This window comes from Malaclemys terrapin, chromosome 13 (assembly GCF_027887155.1).
Source record: "Malaclemys terrapin pileata isolate rMalTer1 chromosome 13, rMalTer1.hap1, whole genome shotgun sequence".
NCBI classification, from domain to species: Eukaryota; Metazoa; Chordata; order Testudines; family Emydidae; genus Malaclemys; species Malaclemys terrapin.
In genome coordinates, this window is record NC_071517.1 from 39,138,326 (window position 1) to 39,161,278 (window position 22,953).

The 22,953-nt window shown below is 52.6% G+C and overlaps 1 protein-coding gene across 1 annotated transcript; it reads left to right on the forward strand.

Annotated features, from left to right (window-relative positions):
- The first annotated feature begins 1,789 nt into the window (after positions 1 to 1,789).
- Positions 1,790 to 22,753, forward strand: LOC128847234 (E3 ubiquitin-protein ligase TRIM39-like). Its single transcript, XM_054046612.1, has 7 exons — positions 1,790 to 2,206; positions 7,644 to 7,739; positions 9,203 to 9,322; positions 10,811 to 11,041; positions 11,562 to 11,584; positions 11,684 to 11,787; positions 21,712 to 22,753. The coding sequence occupies exons 1-7, from the start codon at positions 1,790 to 1,792 to the stop codon at positions 22,269 to 22,271; spliced, it is 1,551 nt and encodes a 516-aa protein (XP_053902587.1). The 3' UTR covers positions 22,272 to 22,753.
- Positions 22,754 to 22,953: the final 200 nt, after the last annotated feature.

The following is a 22,953-nucleotide window of genomic DNA, read 5'->3' on the forward strand; positions in this document are numbered from 1 at the left end:
GCCTTTAAGGGGACCATGCTCCAGACCCTGCTTGGCATCCCAAAGCAGCTCCTGGCTCCCTTGGCAGCAGAGCAAATGAAGGGTCTATCTCAGGCTTCTCTCCCCCAGCATCTCCTGCAGAGGGGCTAAGGGGAAGGCGCCTTCTGGCCCAGGGGTACAGGGAGCTGACAGGAAAATGCTGATGGAGTCCCCTCTTCTCTCCCTTCCATTAGATCTCAGCAGAGTTCCCTAGGATGGGTCACCACGTGGCACAGCTGGCTCTGTTTTCAGTGACCCAGACAAGGACATCAGCCGGCAGGCCAGGGAGGGGACTTACTGGCTCTACCAGCTGCTGCTCCAACAGAGGGGTAAGGAACCCGCTGGGACACGGAACCCAATAGGGGACTGAGAGTGACCATGGGTGGATAATGGGACCCCAGACAATTTCTCTCAGACTGACCGCAGCTGGAGGACAAGTCTCTCTCTGCCTCTTTTCTTCTCCACTCCACTGTGCAGCCACCAATGGGATTGGAAGGACACAGAAACTGCAACCAGAAAGATAAAAGTGCCCACAGCCCAGCTCCATGCGCATTCCCACACCTTGCCCTCTCTGTCTATTTCCCTTTCTATTAACTCTGCTGTTTTAGATAAACGATGGCACTAAATTAGGGGGCTCTTCAGGGATAGCAGATAGAGTTTTAAGGCCTGAGTTCTCAGTGGCACGGGATTACCAACCCCAAACTTTTGAAAATCATGAGTCAGGACAGGGTGACAGGGGATGGATCACTTGATGATTGCCTGTTCTGTTCATTCCCTCTGAAACACCTGGCATTGGCCACTGTCAGAAGACAGGATACTGGGCTAGATGGACTATCGGTCTGACCCAGTCTGGCCATTCTTATGTTCATGAGACTCATTATAAAATCATGAATGTTGGCAACACTTTTGACACTGCGTCTCCTTTACACTGAGGCAGAGCTGCCTTAGCGTATGTCAGAATCAGGCCTTTGAAACATTGATTCCAGCTTAGCCAAGTTTTTGGCCTGTGAATTGAATATCCCTAGACTCGGAAGGATGAGATTTTATTGGTAGATGTCAGTAACTGTTGATTTCACTGTACACAAACAAACCATGGAAAAATATTTCCATTGATAAGTGAAAATTTCAAATAGGCACAGTAAGAAAAACGTTGCGTGAGAACTTACTAGAGTTTGATTTAAGGAGATTTACTTAGTATATTTGGACATGTGATGCTGACAATTTGTGTTTTAACAGTTACACTTTTAAACTTTTTGAATCTCCGTGTCTACTGTCATAAACTAATTATTGTCTGACTAAAATATTGTCTGAATGCCCCCCCCAATTTCCCACAACTGTGCACAATAATATTGATAAAAACTGAAACTTTGGAAGTTTAAATAGATAAATACAAAAAAATCTTACAAATAAATATTAATCTTATCTGTCAAAATTACATATTAAATCGAATGAATTCTGCCAAGCCTAAATATCACTCCTTAGACACGCAGTTCTGTCAGCTCATCAGGACAAGGGGAAGCTGATGTCCATGTGAAGCCCCAGTGACCCCCCCCACCAGCAGAGGGGGCTGATTGCAGGATCGGAGCCTTATTGGGACATTTCTCACCAAAGCCTCCAGGGCTGGAACATTAGGGGTGATCTGTCTCCAGCTCAGCAAACAGCCTGAGTCAGTTCCAGGAAGGGAAACACCCAATTGCTGCTGCTGCAGGCGGGACTTATTTCTGAGCTCAGAAAAGTGAGACTAACCCTGTTACCCTGTCCACAGGGAGCCATGGCCACAGACAACCCCGTGGAAAGTCTCCGGGAGGAAGCTACATGCCCCATCTGCCTGGAGTATTTTAAGGACCTGGTGATTATAGACTGTGGGCACAATTTCTGCCGAGTCTGCATCACCCAGTGCTGGGAGGGATCCGATACAGACGTCTCCTGCCCTCAGTGCAGAGAAACTGTGCAACAGGGAAACCTCAGGCCGAACAGGCAGCTGGCAAATGTTGTAGAAATAGCCAAACGGTTGAGTTTACAGGCAGCAAAGGGAGCAGGAGGGGACGGGGTGTGTGGGGAACACCAGGAGGCTCTGAAACTGTTCTGTGAAGAGGATCAAACTTCTGTCTGTTTGGTTTGCCATCTGTCCCGGGATCACAGAGATCACAGGGTGGTTCCCATAAAGGAGGCTGCGCAGGAGTACAAGGTAGGGAATTGCTGGCAAGTTTAATGGGTAATAACTTTGGATTTTAATCACAGGCTGATTTCACTGAAATTTGCCTGTCACAGGTGTGATGCATCATTCAGCTCTGTAAAGCCTTCATTGTATGGGAGATGCTATAACAAAATTAATGATCTGGCAGTGTGGCGACAGAATCAGGATATCAAGTCTTAAAAGATATCTGATATGGGAAACTTTTCTCTGAGATTCTGAATGTTTTTCAAACCCAGCTTCCCCTGCTGAAATAAGGGGACTATTTACACAATGGCCGGTGTTAACAATCAGTGAGGTTTAAATCACAAGAGCTGCAGGCCAGTCTATGGGAGTGGGTTACCTTCAGACTGGAGAACTGATCCTTTAAATATCAACACCGTTAATTATTTTGTTCCCCATGTGAGAGTGGAGAGGGAGAATTACAGCTCGGCACCGTTTATTGCCAGGGACGCCTCCTTCCAGTGCCACATGCGGGTGATGTTTTCCCCTGTTATTTTCCCCCCAGTAAAGAAGGACCAGGCCCAGAGAGCTCAGCAGAGCCCCGGGGTATATTCTAGCCCCATGAGGGGAGTCTGGCCCCAGGAGCCCCTTGGAGCCAATTAGCAACTCCATCCTGTTTTGAACAATGCACAATTTGAACAGATCCTGGTGTCTCCTTTTGGTGACTCACATGGGTGGGGCTTATTTTGTGGGTGGAGCTTCAAAGAATCCAGCAATATTTGTTCCCACCCCCCCCCCCTCCTGATCCCTGCTCATTTACGAAGCTGTTTTGCTGGATGCAAAGGCTGCTTTTCCACCTCCTGTCTCTCACTAGCCCCTGCTGGCTCCTCCTTCCCTCCCTGCTTCCCTGCAGCACTGCAGGGCTGTCAGTCAAGCAGCACCCCAGGAGCTCTCAGCAGCAGACTGGGCCCTTGGGCAGAGAGGAGGACAGAACTCGAGAGCTCAGAGAAAAGAGAGAGTGAAATGGGGAGATCTCAGGTGGGGGTTCTGGGGGGCTGCCAGGGGTGTTGCGCAGAGCGGGGCTGACGGGGCAGGAGCACGTTGCTGTGCTGTGTGAATGAATCACACGCTGTCAAAGGGGAAGAGAGCCCTGGGGTATTACAGCTCTGGAGCAGTTATAATTATGGGTGGCACATTCCCCCAGACCGAGTGTGTTCCCTGTTCCTCACTGACCTCCAGCCACATCACAGCTTCACTCTGTAGTGGCGTAGCCAGGTTCTAACATCAGGGGGAACGAACACATAAAAAAAGGCGCCACCCGACATATCAAATTACTAATTACATACTTTTAAATTCGTTATGTATATTTATTTGTACTTGAAATAAAAACACAAGAATGATCCAGCCACGGAAGGGTTTGCACAGCCGGTATTTCACAGGAGAACTTCAGATTATTCTTAGATATACTTTAGATTCCAGAAAGTAAATCACAGAATACAGTCGTTTGTAATTGTCACTCCTCGCCCCCGGAGCAGAGCGGCGGCTCGGCTGCGGCAGAGTCATTCCCCGGGCTGCCATGGCTCGCGGAGAAAAAATGCCGGTGAAGAGAGAACACGAGGAAAAAAAAATCCCCTCCTCCCCCCCTTTTTCTTCCTTCTCCACCTCTTCCATTGGCACCAGCTGGGCTTTAGAGCCACCAGGAGCTCTGCCCACCAGATTGTGGCTTTTGTGCTGTTCTGTCGAGGTCTCCTTGGATGTCCTGATGTGAGAAAACTGAAAGCTTGGAAGCCGTGTTAACTTCCAAGTGACAGGTGCCTATTGTAGTGCTGCACGCTTGGTTTCCAGCCGATGGTTCCCTTATTTCTTGGTGTTGCATTGGTGCAGCTCATCTAAACTAGTAATGTTCACCTGTAGTTGCTTACATCGTGGCACATCAGTGCAACCCCCCCTCCAGTGTAGACAAGGGCTTAGGAGGATGGAAAAAGGAGCCACCTATGGAATAATTTCCTACTGTCAAAATAGTAAGCAAGCCACAGAAGAAGAAAATGGCTTCACTTCTGCAAATATCTGCTCTTTCCATTGGAATGCAGGTATATTTCTGTAAAGCAGTGGAGACAGGAATCTAGTACATGCCCTGTGAAATCACAGGCCACTCTTTAAACTGGAATACAAACTTACATGTAGTAATGGGCTCCTGTGTAGTAGATGGAGGAACTGGTAAATAAATAAATAAAAAGCCAAAATAAAATACTTTAAAAAAAAAAACATTTCAATAAACTTTGAGTTACTGGCAAAAATAAAGTAGAATTACATCTGACATGTGCTATTGTAATAAGCTAGGTCACTTGCTGCTGTGGGGAAAACATTGTGAAGGAGTCTGGAAGGACGAAAGTACCACAAGTTTCCTCTTCATTTCTTGCCGTTTAATTCCCCCTTGCAAAAGAACCAGAGGTCAACTCCAAACCCTGCAGAGCAAATAGGATTTTATGGACACATCAATTCAGCTTAAGATAAAATTATTAAATCTGGTAGGGAAGGTACCATGGATACTATATGCAGGGCCATACACAGCTGTGTTCACACCATTATTTGTTGGGGGACAAGAAAAAGAGTTAAAAAAATCTGAAATGGAGTTGCTCCAAGAATAATTTTCTATTTAAGAGAAAAGAAAGCCAGATTAAGAAATATTGCATTTGCTTCTGCAGATATCTGCTATGTCCATGAGAATACAGGTGTGTATGTATACAAATGGAAGTGAGAATTCAAGAAATCCACTGTGAATTTAAGGGCTACCCTTCAATAGGCATGTAAACATGGATCACATATTGAAAAGAATATTCCGTAACATAAGAATACAAGAACGGCCGTACTGAGTCAGACCAAAGGTCCATCTAGCCCAGTATCCTGTCTACCGACAGTGGCCAATGCCAGGTGCCCCAGAGGGAGTGAACCTAACAGGTAATGATCAAGTGATCTCTCTCCTGTCATCCATCTCCACCCTCTGACAAACAGAGTCTAGGAACACCATTCCTTATCCATCGTGGGTAATAGCCATTAATGGACTTAACCTCCATGAATTTATCCAGTTCTCTTTTAAACGCTGTTATAGTCCTAGCCTTCACAACCTCCTCAGGTAAGGAGTTCCACAAGTTGACTGTGCGCTGTGTGAAGAAGAACTTCCTTTTATTTGTTTTAAACCTGCTGCCTATTAATTTCATTTCGTGGCCCCTAGTTCTTGTATTATGGGAATAAGTAAATAACTTTTCCTTATCTACTTTCTCTACATCACTCATAATTTTATATACCTCTATCATATCCCCCCTTAGTCTCCTCTTTTCCAAGCTGAAAAGTCCTAGCCTCTTTAATCTCTCCTCATATGGGACCCTCTCCAAACCCTAATCATTTTAGTTGCCCTTCTCTGAACCTTTTCTAGTGCCAGTATATCTTTTTTGAGATGAGGAGACCACATCTGTATGCAGTATTCAAGATGTGGGCGTGCCATATATTTATGTAAGGGCAATAATATATTCTCCGTCTTATTCTCTATCCCCTTTTTAATGATTCCTAACATCCTGTTTGCTTTTTTGACCGCCTCTGCACATGGTGTGGACATCTTCAGAGAACTATCCACGATGACTCCAAGATCTTTTTCCTGATTTGTTGTAACTAAATTAGCCTCCATCATATTGTATGTATAGTTGGGGTTATTTTTTCCAATGTGCATTACTTTACATTTATCCACATTACATTTCATTTGCCATTTTGTTGCCCAATCACTTAGTTTTGTGAGATCTTTTTGAAGTTCTTCACAGTCTGCTTTGGTCTTAACTATCTTGAGCAGTTTAGTATCATCTGCAAACTTTGCCACCTTACTTTTTACCCCTATCTCCAGATCATTTATGAATAAGTTGAATAGGATCAGTCCTAGGACTGACCCTTGGGAAACACCACTAGTTACCCCTCTCCATTCTGAGAATTTACCATTAATTCCTACCCTTTGTTCCCTGTCTTTTAACCAGTTCAGTCCATGAAAGGACCTTCCCTTTTATCCCATGACAACTTAATTTACGTAAGAGCCTTTGGTGAGGGACCTTGTCAAAGGCTTTCTGGAAATCTAAGTACACCATGTCCACTGGATCCCCCTTGTCCAAGAGTAAGGCAAGAGTGAGAAAAGACTTACTAGTTGTACTGGTCTCTTGTGTGGTAACTATAGCTGGCAATAGAAAAAGAAGACAACAAAATTAAAATAGCATCCCTGAAGGAGAGAGAGAGTGAGAGAGAGAGAGAGAGAGAAAGGGAAAATATATACCAAGCTACAAATGTAACTAAGTATTTGATACCTGTTGGGGTCTCAGCTAGATCACAAAAATACCCGTAGTTGGTTTGTGAGCAATCAAATACATTCGCCTGTATATATCTGGTGACCTGCATTGACTCTAAGCCTTTGAATTATTAATCACACCTGAAAATAATTGTTTTCTTTGTTTTATGTTTTTATACTGTTATAGCTGTGCACAGCACTTTATAAAGTTAAAAAAGATAAGTGACGAATTTCCTCTGGACTGAAAAAAATTATTTAAAACACTATTAAAAAAATTATTTAAACAGGACTGGGGCCGGCCGGCCGGGATGTAAAGGGCTCAGGGCTCCCCGCAGCAGCGGGAGCTCACGGCTCTTTAAATCCCGGCCCCAGCCCAGCTGCCAGAGCTGCGAAGGGGGGGGATTTAAAGGGCTCAGGGCTGCTGCTCCTCAGCCCCCCCTTCTCCCGCCACGCTGGGGGGCTGTGCTGCTGTCCCTTCCCCTCCCGGCAGAGCCCACCCCTGCGGGGGCAGCGTGCACCAAGCGAGGCTCGGCTTAGCGAGCTGGGCAGCTGCGGGCGGGGGGAGCCAGGAAACCGGCCGACGCCGCCTGAAACGAGCAAGCGGGGCTGGGGATGCGGGAGGGCCATGCAAAACCTGGCTCCGGCCGCTTTTAGAAAATCTGCTCAGGGGGGAGCGGCCGCGCCCCCTGCTCCCCTCCTAGCTATGCTCATGTGTACAGTTAATGGGACTGCGCTGGCTCAGGTGCTCAGCTGCTGCCTGAGGGAGGCCACATGTGAGCCTGGACAGACGAGAGCACAGTGGGGTCTTGTTCCTGGCCTGGGTCTGGGTACAGGGCAGCGAGGTGCTGTCCCAACCTCTTCACTCTCACTGGCAGGAGGGATCGTTCAGAACCTTCCCAGCTCTTTCCCCTCTGGCCTGTGCTCGGTGATGGGAAACTTGAGCTCAAACACAGGCTCTGAGAAGCCCTGAGTGTCTGCAGGAAGCAGAGCCCCTGCTCTGAGACTGGCGTCTCTGCTCCCATGAGGCCTTTGGGGCCGGCAGAGCCGAGTCTGCTGCTCGCGTCCAGGGTATTTACTGCTGGTGTATGAAATGCCAATATGGACAGTACTGTCCACCCATCGGACAGGCAGACTAATGGCTGTTTATCGCACACAATGCCCCTGCAGGTGAAACTCCAGGGAGCCCTGGACCCTCTGAGGAAGGAGCTGGAAGAGGCCCTGGCTCTGACGTCTAAAGAGGAGGAGAAAACCACAGAATGGCAGGTGGGTGTCTGGGTTTATTCCTCCCTGAGCCCTTCCCCCTGCAGCTCCCAGGAATGACGGGGCCGTAAAGCTCCAGGATGAGGTTATGAACCTGCTCTGGTTGTTTGCTCCGTTGCACAGGCTTGGTGCTGGCCATGGGCAGCGCATGCATCTGGCATTGGGGGAGGCCGGATATGAGTGCCGGAACCTCCCCTGCGCCCGGATCATCGCCCTGCCCACTGCTCCACCCCCTCTGTCCTCCTCTCCCCGAGGCCACGCTCCGCTCCTGCTCTGCCCCATGGCCCACTCCCTCTCAGCCCCCTCCCCAGAGGCTCACTGTTCACTGTTGCAGTTCGCTCCTCTCCCCCACCCCCTCCCCCAAGGCCCCCTCACCTGCCGCTTGCTGCTTTCTGCCCCCTCCTGTCTTAAGGGCAAGTGACGGGGGGGCAGAGAGGAGCAAGTGGCGGGGGCCCCCCACATACCTGATGGGCGGCAAGCGGCGGGTGCTTCGTTCTTCGGGGGAAGAGTGGGACTGAGGCCTCCGGGCGGAGCGCAGGCAGCACTCCAAAGGCGGCAGGTCTGCAGCTTGCCTCCAAATGGAGGGGCGCTGCAGCCTGTCTGGGGAGGCTCAGCCTCCCCTGGCCTATGGTACCTGCCATCCAGGGTGCTGGCAGCATCAGGCTGTTTCTCTGGGACAGATCTCAGCACAGCAGCTCCCGTAGGCAGAGGAGGAGGGGCCGTTCCTGGCCCTTGTACACTGGTGCAGACCCCCCTCTGAGATCTCTGATGGGGCAAATTCTCAATATGGGGTGCAGTGTTTCCACTATTCCATGGCTCCTGTTTCCCTCCTGCAGGTGGGGATGGTGTGTCGGCTGCTCCAGCCATCGGTTTTCAATGCCCTCCATGACAAAGCTCTGCAGCTTCTTTGCAGCCTGGAGGAATCAGATTGTTCCTTCTCGCTCTGCACCCACAATCCCTGCAGTGACTCTGCCCAGTGCCTGGGCCAGACACTGGAGCTGGGAGGATGATTTGCCCCCATGGGTGAGGTTCAGAGTCACTCAGCTGGCTGGGCTGGGGCCATGCTGGGAGCTGAGCTCTTCTGAGCATCAAACCCAGTTGTGGGTGTGGAGCTTTGTAGAAAATCTGCCCCTAGGCTGCATCTACATGGCCCCAACAGCCAGCTGCAGGCTAGTCACTGAGTAACACCCAGGGGTCTGGGTGGGCTTGTACAGCCCGTGCTGCTGCGGCTTCATACCTACCAGTACCTGAGCTAGCCAGATCAAAGCTAGTCTGGGTGTGTCTACACACGGTGCTGTCACACCTTCATTGCAGTGTGGACACCCCCTGAGTGAACAGAGCCAGGGGCAGGTCAGAGTAAAGCCAGGCAGCGCTCGGCCACTTCACAGCCTCTGTTGCCATCACGTGGCCGCTTCATCCCAGTCACCTGCTACTGTTACTGTGACTTCACCTGTGCTTGTCTGTAGCCAGGTGATGAACCCAGGGGACACAATGTCTGTTCCGGTTCACCTGCCTTTTACAGTGAAATCCCTGCCAAGAGCATAGGGGGTGTGAGGAAGGTGCCAGCAGCAGGGATGAGAGGAGAAGTAGGTGTCCCACTATTCAGATAAAAATGGCCATTTACAAGAGCTGAAATGCTCAGAGCTGGTGCCTCTGGTTCTGCATCTGAAGCCGTATTTAGAGCCCGGCGGAAGTGGCTGATTTTCAGAGGACAGAACCGCAGCAGCTCCCACTGCCCGCACCGGAAGCAGCTGGTGCTCAGTTCCCCCAGACAATAGGGATTTAGGTGCATAACAATTAACAGCCAGATTTGAATGTGTCCCGCAAAGTGACCAGCCGGCGCCATGGAGACGGCTGCCCCTTGGGACAGTCACTGGGGTGGTTCTGAAACCATTGATTATTGCCCCGTGAGAGCGAGTTACGTCCTACATCACCAGAGGTCACGGCCCAATGATCAGTGTCACTCGGCAGAGTAACTGCAGTCCCAGTGATTGTGAGACAAGGCCCAGCAGGGGCGGCCACTCACCCACTGAGAGGGGCTGTCATGGGCCTGAGCCAGGTGGGGGTATCCCCAGGGGTGGGAGCAGGGCCGGGAGGTGACAGGCCCCATGAAGGATGCGCTGTCCGTGTCTGACGGGGGGAGATGTTAGGAGATATGATAACGCTGCGCCACTCGGGTTAGCCGGGGCAGAGGTAGGAGGTGGAAGTTCCAGCACTCAAGCAGCTGCCTCTTCAGAAACGGAGCACAGCCCCTCCCCCACCACACAGGGGGCTGGACAGACAGACGGGTCAGAGCCCTGCACAGGGAAGGGAGGGGGTCAGCGCAGGGCACAGACTGAGCTGAGCTGCAGGGGAGCTAGAGAGGCCAGTGCAGAGCAGCCAGCCCCTCCCCCAGCCAGGATCAGCACTGGCTCAGCATCGTTCCCGCAGATCCTTTCAGGGAGCAGGTGGGGACACAGCTGGCATCAGCCAACCCGCTGCTCTGTGAGCCTAGAGGGCTCCCTAAAGGCTGTGATCCCAGGGGCACTAGACAAATGGGCATGGGGCACTCGACCAGGCTGGGTGAGGCCAAAGCCAGCCCTGACAATGCCCTGGGTGCCCAACACCCACGTGAGTCCCAGGCTGGCACCCAAAGGACTATTAGCACCAGCCCAAGGTCCAGAACTTTGCAGCCCTGGGAGCAGGTTGTCAAAGAAGGAGCATCGCCCACATCTCACTGTGACGGCTCCCTGTGGTGTCTGAGGGCAAAGCACTGGGCACCCAAATCCCCCCACGTACGCCCTGTGCAGCCCCCTGTAAATCTCTCCTGTTCCCTCGATTTCTCCCCACTCCACTGTGTCCATCCCATGCCACCTGCAATAACATACTGCGGCTTTACAAAGCACCCTGGACAACCCCACTGTGGAACTGGCCTTATTAACTCTGAACTAAAACAAACCCTTTATGGTACGTAAATATCCTTACAAACCTGATACTGACCTAATATCCCCTGCTTCATGGTCAGAGGCCCAGTCCGTGTAACTCAACATCCGGCTCATGTTTTCTATGTGCCTTTCCTATCCTTCTATCTCCAGAGGAATGTGAAGAACAGGAGAGAGACGATTGCAGGTGAATTTAACAGACTGCACACGCTGCTGAGAGAGCAGGAGCAGTTGCTTCTGCAGAGCCTGGAGGAGGAGGAGAGGGAGACTCTGCAGAGACTACAGGAAAATGTCACCAAACTCTCCCAGCAAAGCTCCTCTCTGCAGCAGCTGATCACAGAGATCGAGGAGAAGTGTCAGCAACCAGTTGTCGAGCTGCTAAAGGTGAGACGGCATCAAAATTCTCCACCATCCAGAGTTATAGCTCAGATCCCTGGGTCTGGATCCCAACAATGAGAGTAAATGTGTTCTGTGGTTACAGACAAACAGAACATCTGGCTAAGGGCTCCATCAGTTCCAAAATATGGCTGTTCATGTTAGAGTGGAATTCTCCTCCTGGAGACCCAGTGACGCCGTGGGAGAGTAAATGGATGATACAAAAATGATACTGAGCTAAACCCATCCCTGCTCTGACCCCAGAACATTGGACCCAACACAGTCGATAAACACAGATACTGATGGGTTGGGTCCCTAGAAGGTAGAAACCTTCAGCTAAATTCCTGTCTCACCTACATAAATGAAACAAGTATTACTGCAAAACGGTGGATGAGATTTTACCACAAAACAGTGAAGCCTGGGAGGGTTGATCTATTTTTTAGATGAAAGGTTGATGCCCAGAGCGAGATTCACTCAGTTTCATGCACATTGTGTTAATACAGAACATTGATTGTCTTTTTCCTTTCAGGATGTGAAAAGCACATTGAGCAGGTGTGTTTCCCACTTTCATTGCTCTTATATTCCTGGTGGTGGTTCTGGGATGACGTGTGTACAGAGCAGCTGAGTGATGATGGGACGTTTTCTTCATAGGAGTGAGAATGTGAAACTCCAGGAACCAGAAGCTGTTTCTACTGACCTGAAGGACATGTATAAAATTTCCCTTGACATGAATGAAGTGTTGAAAAGATTTGGAGGTGAGTGGAGTCTACTGGGACATTCAGCTGTGTTGTGCCTGGGGATCTGGACAGCGCCTGGGACCCAGGACACGCATGCACCCATCTGACAGGCTTGGAGCTGTTTGATAGCTGGAGGCTGATGCGCTGAGTGCTGGGCAGTTTGCCTGCTACTTACAGCCACCTGCTGGTACTTGCCCAGGTATCTGACCAGGCCCCATCACTCTGACATCCTGATCCCTCCATGGCTGAGTTAATGGGTGTCCCTGAGCCAGGTGCTGTGAGGCCTGGACTGGGCCCATTGTGCTGGGAGCAGCACAGACTGGTAACAGATGACATGTCTGTGCCTCTCTCCTGGGACACGTGAGGGCTGCATGGCGTGGCCACCGCTCAGCACTGCCCCAGCCCCCATTAGCCAAGGCTGCTGAACTTTCTGAGCTGGGGGAGGGGCCGGTCTGGCTGCTGTGGTCTGACCTGGGCCGTGAGTTACTGGGTAACAAGCTGAATCCTACGGGCCCCTCGTCTGCTCTGAGTGCAGCCCAGTGTGAGGTTGGGTCAGTGGTTTGCTGCTCAGTGAGTGAGACTTACTCATGAGAGTGTGACCCTGTCACAGTGTTTGAGCATTGTTACCAGCTTTGCCCGTTACTTTGGGGTACACTCATTTATTAGGGTTACTCTTTTGGGGGCAGGGGGTTCTGTACTTCTATCAATGTGCTGCTTGTGTCACTTGTGTTCTCATACAGAGCTCTACTTCTCCCTTCTACAAGTCCCCGCCCAATGGAGCTATCGTGCAGGACCTAGGTTCCCCAGGGCTCAGTTCTTCCAGCCCCAGAATCAGATGAACACACAGACATACGCATTACCAGAGCATGTCTGAGAGGACCGGGTTAATCAGCACTCCCAAGCTGACCCCTTATATGTCCCTGGACTCAGCAGGCTGGGTCGAGCAGCATTTCCAAGCTGTCACCCTCATATGCCATGGGCACCGCATGGAATAGAGTAACCCTGAGCAGGCTGGGTTGAGCAGCACTTTCAATCTGCCACACTCATATGTCCCAGGTTCAGCATGTCCCTACCCCCACTTTCACGTTACAATTGTTCTGGTAGTAACCCACTTGATGAGCAAACCCCACAGGATCTTTGGGCGCTGCAGGGATCTTTTAGCTTAGGTGCGAGGAACGTGCTACAGAGCAAATCAGGAAACCAAAAAACATCCATGGGGGAGTGGAAGGGGGAGAGAGAGAGAAGCAACCAGCTTAATCATGAAAGTTATTTATTTCCAGGTAATAACCATAGGGGAGCCAAACAAACAGTTATAATATTAAATCTAACTTAAACTTGATTATAAAAGTCAGGTTTACAAAATTATAGCTGATCACACAAGTCAGGGTCAGAAGGCCAGGGGCGGCTCCAGGCACCAGTGCAGCAAGCTCATGCCTGGGGCGGCAAGCCGCAGGGCGAGGCCTGCCGGTCGCCGTGAGGGTGGCAGTCAGGCAGCCTTCGGTGGCATGCCTGCTGGAGGTCCGCCAGTCCCGCGGCTTCGTCGGCAATTTGGCAGAGGGCCCTCCGAAGGCGCGGGGCCGTCAGATCACCCGCAGAAACGCCACCGAATCCGCGGGACCAGCGGACCACCCTCAGGCTTGCCGAAGTGGCTTGGAGCGGCAGAAAACATAGAGCTGCCCCTGCAGAAGGCTATACCTAGAGAGAGAGAGAGTGTGTGTGTGTGTTCTCACCACTTCGTGACAGTTGAATCGATCAGGGGGGTCCCAGGAGATGGTGGTAGCTGAGGGTCTGGAGTGCTGGAGACAGGCAGAGCCCCCAGCACGATCAGTCAAGAGAAGATGAAGTCCCAGTGGAAATGATGCAGATTTTGGATCAGGCATCAGAACACTCACTTGAGTATGGATAGGGGTGTTTGTAGGGAAACAACAATGGTTTGGGGAAGAGAACACTAGATTTGTTTATGGGTAAACTGATCGCTCAAGGGAGTGTACTAAAGTGTTTTGTTCAGGCTAGACAATGGGAGTTGGCTATGTGCAGTGTTCCTTCAAGGGAGCTCACAATGCAATTAGGGAGCTTCACTATTTTGGATACCAATAAAGGAATTATTACTAGAATTGGTCTGATAACCACTGAGCTGGGTGTGTGCACGCATAGGTTCACTAACATCTGGAGCAGAGATCCCCCATGATGCATTGCTTCCCTGCTTTTCTGGTCCCAGAGTTCCCTGTGGTTCTTGCCTTGGAATCTCTGTTTTCCAGTCTGTATGCTAATGGAGATGCCTCCTTGTCCCATCTTTGATGCAAATGAGGCTAGGGGAGTTTCCTTAATCCTGTCACCCTTATCCCAGGGATTTAGGTATGACTTTTCATTGCTTTTTGTAAGTCTTTCTTCTGATCGGTTTTCTTTCAAGCAGAGGCTGGGGGCAGGGGGAGGTCTTTTTTGAGTCAGACAGGCTGGGTACTGCACCCCGGTTCCCCAAGAACACAGAGCTGCTAGGTAACAATTGGAAAACCAAAGTCTACTATAATCCATTTTTCCATGTTTCTGGTTTTCACCAAAATCAACAGGGTTCTGCACGGGAGTGGGATCAGCATAGGGTGACCAGATGTCCCAATTTTATAGGGACAGTCCCGATTTTGGGGGCTTTTTCTTATATAGGCACCTATTACCCCCCACCACCTGTCCTGATTTTTCACACTTATTATCTGGTCACCCTAGATCAGCGGTGTGGGGAGGAGTTTGGAAGGACTGGGGACAAGTGACCTGGCTAGGGCGATGGCTGGATGGGGATGAGGGGCACCCTGACCCTAAACCCTAATCCTAACCCTGAGGTCACTGCCTCACCCAGTATCCTGAGATTTTAGTGCATATCAGGCTTTTATAGTTTTCCATTTTTCACCAAAATCCAGAAGTTTCTGCCCACTGATGCCTAAAACATACTCTGAAATGGAGTTGATGGAATGTGGTTGTCAAACTTATCACATTGCAGACAGATGGACAGACTGACAGATAGAAATGCCATTGAGTTCGGTGTGGGGCCTCACTTCCCTCAGCCAAAAATAATAGTTGATTTTCATAAAAGCTTTAACCTCAAAGTAGTTGTTTTATTTGGGGATAATTATCTAAACAGGCCTTTAGTGTATGTTCACTAGGGCCCCAATTCAGCAGGGTAGTTAAACACATGTTGCACTTTAAGCCCACGAGTCAGTACATCCCTATTCAGTGTGTGCTTAAGTGTTTCACTGAATCGGGCTCTAAAAAAGAAGCAGTAGCTGCTTCACAAGGAGCAAGAAACCCCCTAGTGGCTGATGACAGACTAAACTGCCCCCAGGGAAAGTTTCCTCCTGACCCCCATCAGTTAGCAATTGGCTTGTGCCCTGAAGCAGGAGGGGGTTTCTCTGCCCTCTAGAATGCTTGCATTTTTTGAGAACTGTGATAAGTCTGGAGATTCACATTCCCATATCACTGCCTGGGCCTTTTTGAATTCTTTGTCCATTTGGGGTTTTTTCTTTGCTTGTCTCTTTTTGTTTTAACCCTACCCAGTATAAATTTGTATGTTCTCATTGTCAATCTAAATATCTTTTGTTTTACTCCTGCTAAACTCATGGTCTCAATGCTATCTTGTGACAAGTTGTTCCACAGACTAATTATGCATGCTATAAAACAGTATTTCATAGAATCATCCAACCATAGGACTGGAAGGGACCTTGAGAGGTCATTTCCTCTTACAGTTTGAAATTTGCTGCTTTACAGTTTTCCAGGACAATAATTTACACCTCACCCCACGATGACTTAGTTTCCTTAATAATCTTTTGTGAGGAACTTTGTTAAAGGCTCTTTGAAAGTCCACATCAGTTATGCCAATGGGTTCTCCTTTGTGCACGATTTTACTGACATACTTAAAGCAATTTAATAGATTAGTGGGACACAGGTTTCCTTTCCAGCTCTGCTAGTCAGACCTTATCCTATCATTCTCATAGAGCTGGTTTAGAATTCTGTTTTAGTTTCAACTACTTTAGCAGGTACTGACGTAAGGCTCACTGGGCTGTAATTCTCAGGATTACTCCTACCAAAATTTTAAAGTTGGCTACAACATTCCCAACCCTCCGATTCTCCAGAAGTGTAGCTGATTTTAATGAGATGCATATTATTGTTAGCAGTTCAGCCATATCATGTGATGTCATTTGAGAGCTCCTGGGATTTGCCATCTTGCAGGGATCTAATCTCTCTTGGTGGCTGCTGGCTCTTTAGTTTGTCAGTTTGTTCCAATATCTCCTCTTCACTCCTCGCTCCCTGGTCTTTATTTCCTGAACAGAGAAGCTCCAGGGCAGGTCTCTCCCCAGCAACCTTTCTGGTGGAAACTGATGCAAAGAAACCAGTCAGTCTCTCAGCATTGTTAACTCTGCGATGTGCCACACACCATGCTTAGACCCCCCCACGGCCCCTGAACAGCTGTAACCTAGACTCATGGCAATGCAGGGCTGGAAGGGACCTCGAGAGGTCACCTAATTCAGCCCCCTGTGCTGGGGCAGGGCCTAGACCATCCCTGGCAGGGGTTTGTCCTGTTCTTACAAACCCCCAATGACAGGGATCCCACAGCCTCCCTAGGAGCCTGGTCCAGAGCTTCACAGCGCTGAGAGTTAGAAAGTGTTTCCTCCTCTCCAGCCTCAGTCTCCCTTGCTGTAGATTGCGCCCATTGCTCCTTGAGCAGGCCCTCACCCTGCCCGCTGGGTCACTGGGGGTGTCACCAAGTGTGAGCATCGCTGGTATCGCACTGCATGGGGAAGAGGAACCAGCTGGCTCAAGGGGACAGTGATGGGAGTTGGGGCCTTTCACTCCCCAGTCACTGACCTCAGCCCAGGCTCAGAGTCTGGTTCCCAGCGCACAGGAGCTCACATCATAACTCTCGTTAACAGCACCCTTACCAGCCACCTCCACAGGGAGGGCAAGGCCTGAAGGAGTCGCAGGGACGGTTCCTCCCCAGGGAGAGGCTCCAGCAGTGTCAGGGCTGAGCCATGTTGGCAGGACAGTGCGGGGCTCACACGGCCACTGTGATGTCCTCGTACCCTCGATACACAGAGCTCCAGCAGCCGGGGTGTAAAACCCCACTCGTACCCCCAGCACTGAACTCACTGACACTGCCCCAAAGGGTTGCAGGGGTGAGTAAAGGGCACTGGAAGAGGGAGACCAGGAGGGCATGGCCCCATCACTTTTACTAATAGGAGGGCTAGGCCTCCCACTTTTTACCGGCTGTAAGGGCGAGCAATGGGGGGGGAGGGGGCAGAGAGGAGCGACCAGGGGGTCAGGGTCTTGACGGGGAAGAGGCAGTGTGAAGGCCGGGGCTCGGGGAGAAGGGGCGATGTGAGGATGGGGGTTCGGGGAGAAGGGGCGGTGCAGGGGCAGGAGCTCGAGGAGAAGGGCTGGCACGATTGGGTGACCCCTCTACTTTTAGGGAGTTTCCATCACTCCTGGGGAGAGGACCATCCTGGATCCTGATCCACGGGCATATCTGTGTAGTTGCCGGGTGCACAGAGCTTTCTGGGTGGAGACACTTTCACGCTCACCCAGGAACCTTTGCTGGGAGGCCCCAATGCCCAGGAGGCCGAGGCTCTCACTCCCCTGCCCTCGGGGTGAAGGGAGAGGTCCTGGGGCTGCTGTTCCCCATCCCAGGAAGGGGGTGAAGGGGACGTGGACCCAGACAATGTCCCTGCGTGCGCTGTGAGGGGCAGATCTGGCTCCACCCTGGGCTTCAGAGCCTGAGCTCCAGCCAGAACCTGAACATCTACGCGGCTATTTTTAATTCCAAAGAGGGAGCCCCTTAAGCCTGAATCTGTCCACTCCATTCTGAGACTCGCTTCTGCAGGCTGTGTAGAAGGACCCAAAGTGTCTCCAGAGTCTGGGTGTGAAAGTTGCCAGTGTGTCTGACCCAGGGCTGGTTAATGAGAGCGAGGGGGGTGGATGGCGCAGGTGTTAAATGGAGACACTTGAGCCCCTGGGGCTCTGAGATGGTCTCTGTGACCATTATCCACCATGGGACAATCGCTCTGGGCAGATAGTTCAGTCTGGAGCCGAGTCTCCATTTTCAGCCTGATTTGTGGGGGTGAGATCAGGGCCTCAGGGGGCATTTGTCTGCCAAGAGCAAATTAAACAGCAGCTCTGGAGTGTTTCATAGCTGATGTCCTGAACCTGGGATTTGGGCTCCTAAGTTGCTCAGACAGGTTTGCAGTGGAGCTGGGTGAAATGTTTTGGACAAATAGTTTATTTGCTGCAAAATTATATTTCGAGTCAACAGAAACTATTTGCGTTTGCTGTCAAGTTTCAATGAACAGAAAAAGGTGCTGCTTCTTCCCTTCTAGCCTTTAGCCCAGTGGCTGGGCCCTCACCTGGGAACCCCAGGTTCAATCCCCCCCAGTGATGTCATGAGGGCTCAAACCGCTGGGCTCTGGGTGTCTGATGACGTCCCCCTGTGTCTAAACACAGCCATGGGCACTGGGCCAGAGCGTGGGAGTGAGAATGACTCTGCAGCCCAGTGGGTCGGCCCCCACCTGGGAGCCCAGAGTCCAGCTCCCCTGCTCCAGTGACCCTGTAATTATTGATCTATGACCCCAGTGAGGGGAGGGGTTACGGCCCCTGGCACACCAGTATCTCACGCCATGTCTGCCAGGGTTTCCTTGCACCGATGTAGCTGCACTGGTGCAAACCCCTAGTACAGACGTGCTGTGCGGGTGTGAACTGGGACTGGTCCCCGGTGCAGCTTCTCCCAGATGGAGGGGTCAGTAAGTGGGGAAATGCCCCCTTCTCTCCCCACTGCCCTGGCCTCACTAGAAACAGCCCATTAGTGCGCATTTATACCCCCTCAGAATCTTCCACTGTACTGCCCCCCAAGTGAGCGCAATCCAGACAACTGCCCCCGTGGGGGTGGGGCTGGGCCGGGCGAGGGGAGGGGCTGGCTGTGGTGTTTGCCTGGCTGGAAGGTGGGGCCCGCCAGCATGGAGAGTCCCAGCAGCTCCCCCTGGGGCAGGGCTGCACCCCCAGTGTGTGTGGGGACAGCACCGACCTGATCTGAGCGAGAAACCAACCACACGTGACACCAAAGCAAGAGAGATTCCCTGAGGCCTACCCCTCCCTCACCCCTCTCTGGTTCCTGCCCCTCCCTTACCTGGACCCTCGGTCTATTCTGACCCCTCACCAACATCCCTCCCTCTCTTCTCACTCCCTTTCTGATCCCCTGGGCCCCTGCCCCTCTACTCCCACTTTGCCTCCCTGGCACGTGCCCCTGCCCTCCACCCATCTCTGCCCCGCTGGAACTCACCCGTCCCTTCTCCCTCTGCCCTACTGGCACCTTCCCTCTCCCCCAAACATCCTCTGCATCCTGGAGCCCACCCATCACTTCACACCCCTGCTATGTCCTGGCATCCACCTCTCCCCTTTCCCTCCTCTGTGCCATCTCTCCCACCCCTCCCCTCACCCCCATCTGCTTCCCTGGTGCCTACCACTGCCATCACCCCCCCACCCTCTGAGAGCCACCCCACCCCTCCCCCTCCTCTGCTGTCCTGGCTTTTGCCCTTCTTACACCCCTCAGCCCTCCTGGCACCTGCCCCTCCCCCCACCCTCTCTGACCCCTGACACCCACCCCTTCCCTGACCCCCCTGTGCCCACCCTTCCTCTAGCCCCACGCTGACCCCCTTTCACCTGATCTTCTCCTTACCCCCGCACCCCTCTGCTGCCTACCCCTTTCTTTCCTCCCCCTGCCCCCCAACACCTGACACTCCTCTTGTTCCCTTCCTTCCTGTTGCCCACCCCCTCACCACCCTCTGCCCCACTGACCCCGCTCTGCTCTCGCCCCTTTGCCACCATCAATCATGCCACCTTCTCTTTATTTCTCACCCCGCCCCTCCCCTCCCGCTCTGGCTCCCTGACAACTGTGCCCCTCACCACTCCTCCAGTCCCCTGGTGCCAGCTCCTCCTCTGCCCCAAGTCCCAGCTCTACCCTTACTCCATCTGCCTCCTTGGTGCCTGCTGTTTCCTTTGCCCCCTCTGCCTGCCTTCCCTCACCCCCCTTTGGGACCCCTGGTCTCAGCCCTTCCCCTTACCTCAGCACAGCCCCACCCCTCACCTCTCCTCCTAACCTCTGGGTCCCACCCCTCCCTTCATCTTCCCTCTGCCACCCTGGTGTCCACATTTCCCTTCACACCCCTCTGCCCCCCTTGGTCCCGCCCTTCTCCACACCCCTCTCTCTGCCCCCCTTCGGCTCACCTGCTCCGTCAACCCCCATTCTGCCCCTTTGGCACCAGTGCCTGCCCATTTGCTCCCCCTCATGGTTCCACCTGCCCCACTCCTCATCATCTCACCCCCTGGCAGCTCACCCTCCCCTTGATTTCCCCTGCCCCATTGGAGCTCCCCATTCCCTCACACCCCTTCGCCCCCTGGTGCCTGCCCCATCCCTTGACCCCCGCAGCCTCCTGGGGTCTGTCCCCTTCTTCTCCCATGGAGCCCACCCCACCCTCTCCCCCTGCAACCCTCTGGAACCTGCCCCTCCATTCACCCCCCTCTGTCCTGCTTGTGCCCGTCCCTTCCCTTGTCCCCCCATTGCCCTTGTGCCCGCCCCTCCCCTATGTCCCTCCCTCCACCCCCTCTGCTCCTGTCAGCTCCCCATCCCCTTTTCTCTCCCAGCATCTACTTGTCCCCTCCCGCGCCTCCCGTGACAGCTTCTCACCCTCCCCCCCCTCCCCCGCTCCTCCTGCCCTTTCCCCTCATTGTCTCCTCACAGTTAGAGGGTAGGGTTACCATACATCCTCTTTTTCCCGGACATGTCCGGCTTTTCGGCAGTCAAACCCCCGTCCGGGGGGAATTGCCAAAAAGCCAAACATGTCCGGGAAAATGGCGGCTCTGTTTAAGAGCCGGGCTGCCTGAACGCTACCGGCTTCGGGCAGCCCCGTGCCTCCAGACCCTGCGCCGCCGGAGCCCGGGAGGGGAAGTGCCCGGCTGGGGGCGCAGGGTCTGGAGGCAGGGGGGCTGCCCGAAGCCGGTAGCGCTGAGGCAGCCGGCTCTTAAACAGAGCCGAAGAGTCAGGGAGGAGCAGAGCCGCGGGGGCTGGAGCCTCCACCCACCGGGGCTCTGTGTAACTGACACAGTGTCAGTTACACAGAGCCCCAACCGCTGGAGGCTCTGTTTAAGAACCGGGCTGCCCGAGAGCTACTGGCTTCGGGCAGCCCCCCTGCCTCCGGACCCTGCGCCCCCAGCCGGGCACTTCCCCTCCCGGGCTCCAGCGGCGCAGGGTCTGGAGGCATGGGGGCTGCCCCGAAGCCGGTAGCGCTGGGGCAGCCCGGCTCTTAAACAGAGCCTAAGAGGAGCAGAGCCTCCAGCTGCGGGGGCTCTGCTCATCTTCGGCTCTGTGTAACTTATACAGTGTAAGTTACGCAGAGCCGCCGGAGCCCCGGAGGGGAAGTGCCCGGCTGGGGGCGCAGGGTCCGGAGGCATAGGGGTTGCCCAAAGCCCGAGCGCTACCGGCTTCACGGTTTGCTGGGCAGCCTCCAGACCCTGCGCCCCCGGCTGGGCGCTTCTCCTCCCGGGCTCCAGATGCGCTGGGGAAGCGCCAGCTGGGGGCGCAGGGTCTGGGGGCTGCCCGGGAAACCATGAAGCTGGTAGCACTGGGGCAGCCCTTTCCCCCTGGCTGGGAGTGGGAGGGAGGAGGGGGCGGAGTTAGGGTGGGGAAGGGGCGGAGTTGGGGCGGGGCTAGGGGTGAGGAAATGGGCGGGGCCATGGCCCGTGGAGGGTCCTCTTTTTTTATTTATGAGATATGGTAACCCTATTAGACGGGCCCTGACTCCCCTCAGGCAACGACCCCCATCCCCAGCAATTAACACGGGTGCAGGTTAATTTCCCTTTGATCTCAGTGACCAGCCCCTTCCCCCGGCCCTGACTCTGTGACTCTCTCCCCAGTGGACGTGACTCTGGATCCAGACACGGCTCATCCCCAACTCATCCTATCTGAGGATCGGAAACGTGTGAGAGTCGGAGACAAACGCCAGGATCTGCCCGACAACCCTGAGAGATTTGATAAATATACCATTGTCCTGGGCACTGAGGGGTTCGCGGGCGGGAGGCGTTACTGGGAGGTGGAGGTGGGAGACAAGACAGGCTGGGACCTGGGGGTTTGTAGGGAATCTGTGAGCAGGAAGGGGCAGGTCACATACAGACCTGAGGATGGATACTGGGTCGTGTGGCTGAGGGATGGGGAATACAAGGCCCTCACCTCCCCCTCAACCCCCCTCCCCGTGAGCGTCAGGCCCAGCCGGGTGGGGATTTTCCTGGACTATGAGGCGGGCGAGGTCTCGTTTTACAATGTGACTGACAGGTCCCATCTCTTCACTTTCACTGGCACCTTCTCCGGGACGCTCCGCCCTTATTTCTATCCTGGTGTCAACGCTGGGGGTACAAACGCGGCTCCCCTGATAATCTGCCCGGTCCCAGCTCAGGCCGGGGGGAATCTCTGTCCCTGACAGTGACCCCGCGGCACAGACTGTCCCCTCCCAGCACTGCTGATCTTCCCGCCCCCAGTAGTGGGGGCCAGTTACTGCAGCAACTGGAGTTTTTGTGCTGACCGGACGCTGCCAGTTTCCCTTTTCAACTGGAGCTTCCAGTCAAAAAACAGACACCTGGGAACCCCCAGCCCTCACCTTCCCCGTCCCCTGCCCCAGGGGTAGCAGATGGGGGTGGATGGGGTCATTTACCCTTGTCAGAATTTTCTACCCCGTGAAAGCTCAACGTAAAATATGAAAGAAAAAAGATTATTCTAATTTAGAAAATATTATTGTAACAAGGTGTAAATACAAGAACATTTTAATTTTCATTTCAACAGTATTTCAAAAACAAGCATCTAAACGTATTTTTAGAATTGGAATTATTTACATTTATTTTTTGATTCTTCCCTCAAGTCTATATTGAAGTTTTACTTCTCTAAATAACGTCATTTGTATTTCAACTGTGGAATTTCAAGAAATCCAAAATATTTATCTTAACAAAATAAACCATTACATTGTCAGAGGAGGTTATTCGCTTATAATGTACATGTGTCGTGAACATCACAACTACACACATCTGCAGCTGCTCTCTCTCTCTCCCCCCCCCTCAGTTTATTGTCTTGACTGGTTCTCTCTGGAAGGCAGGGTACATACACCCACC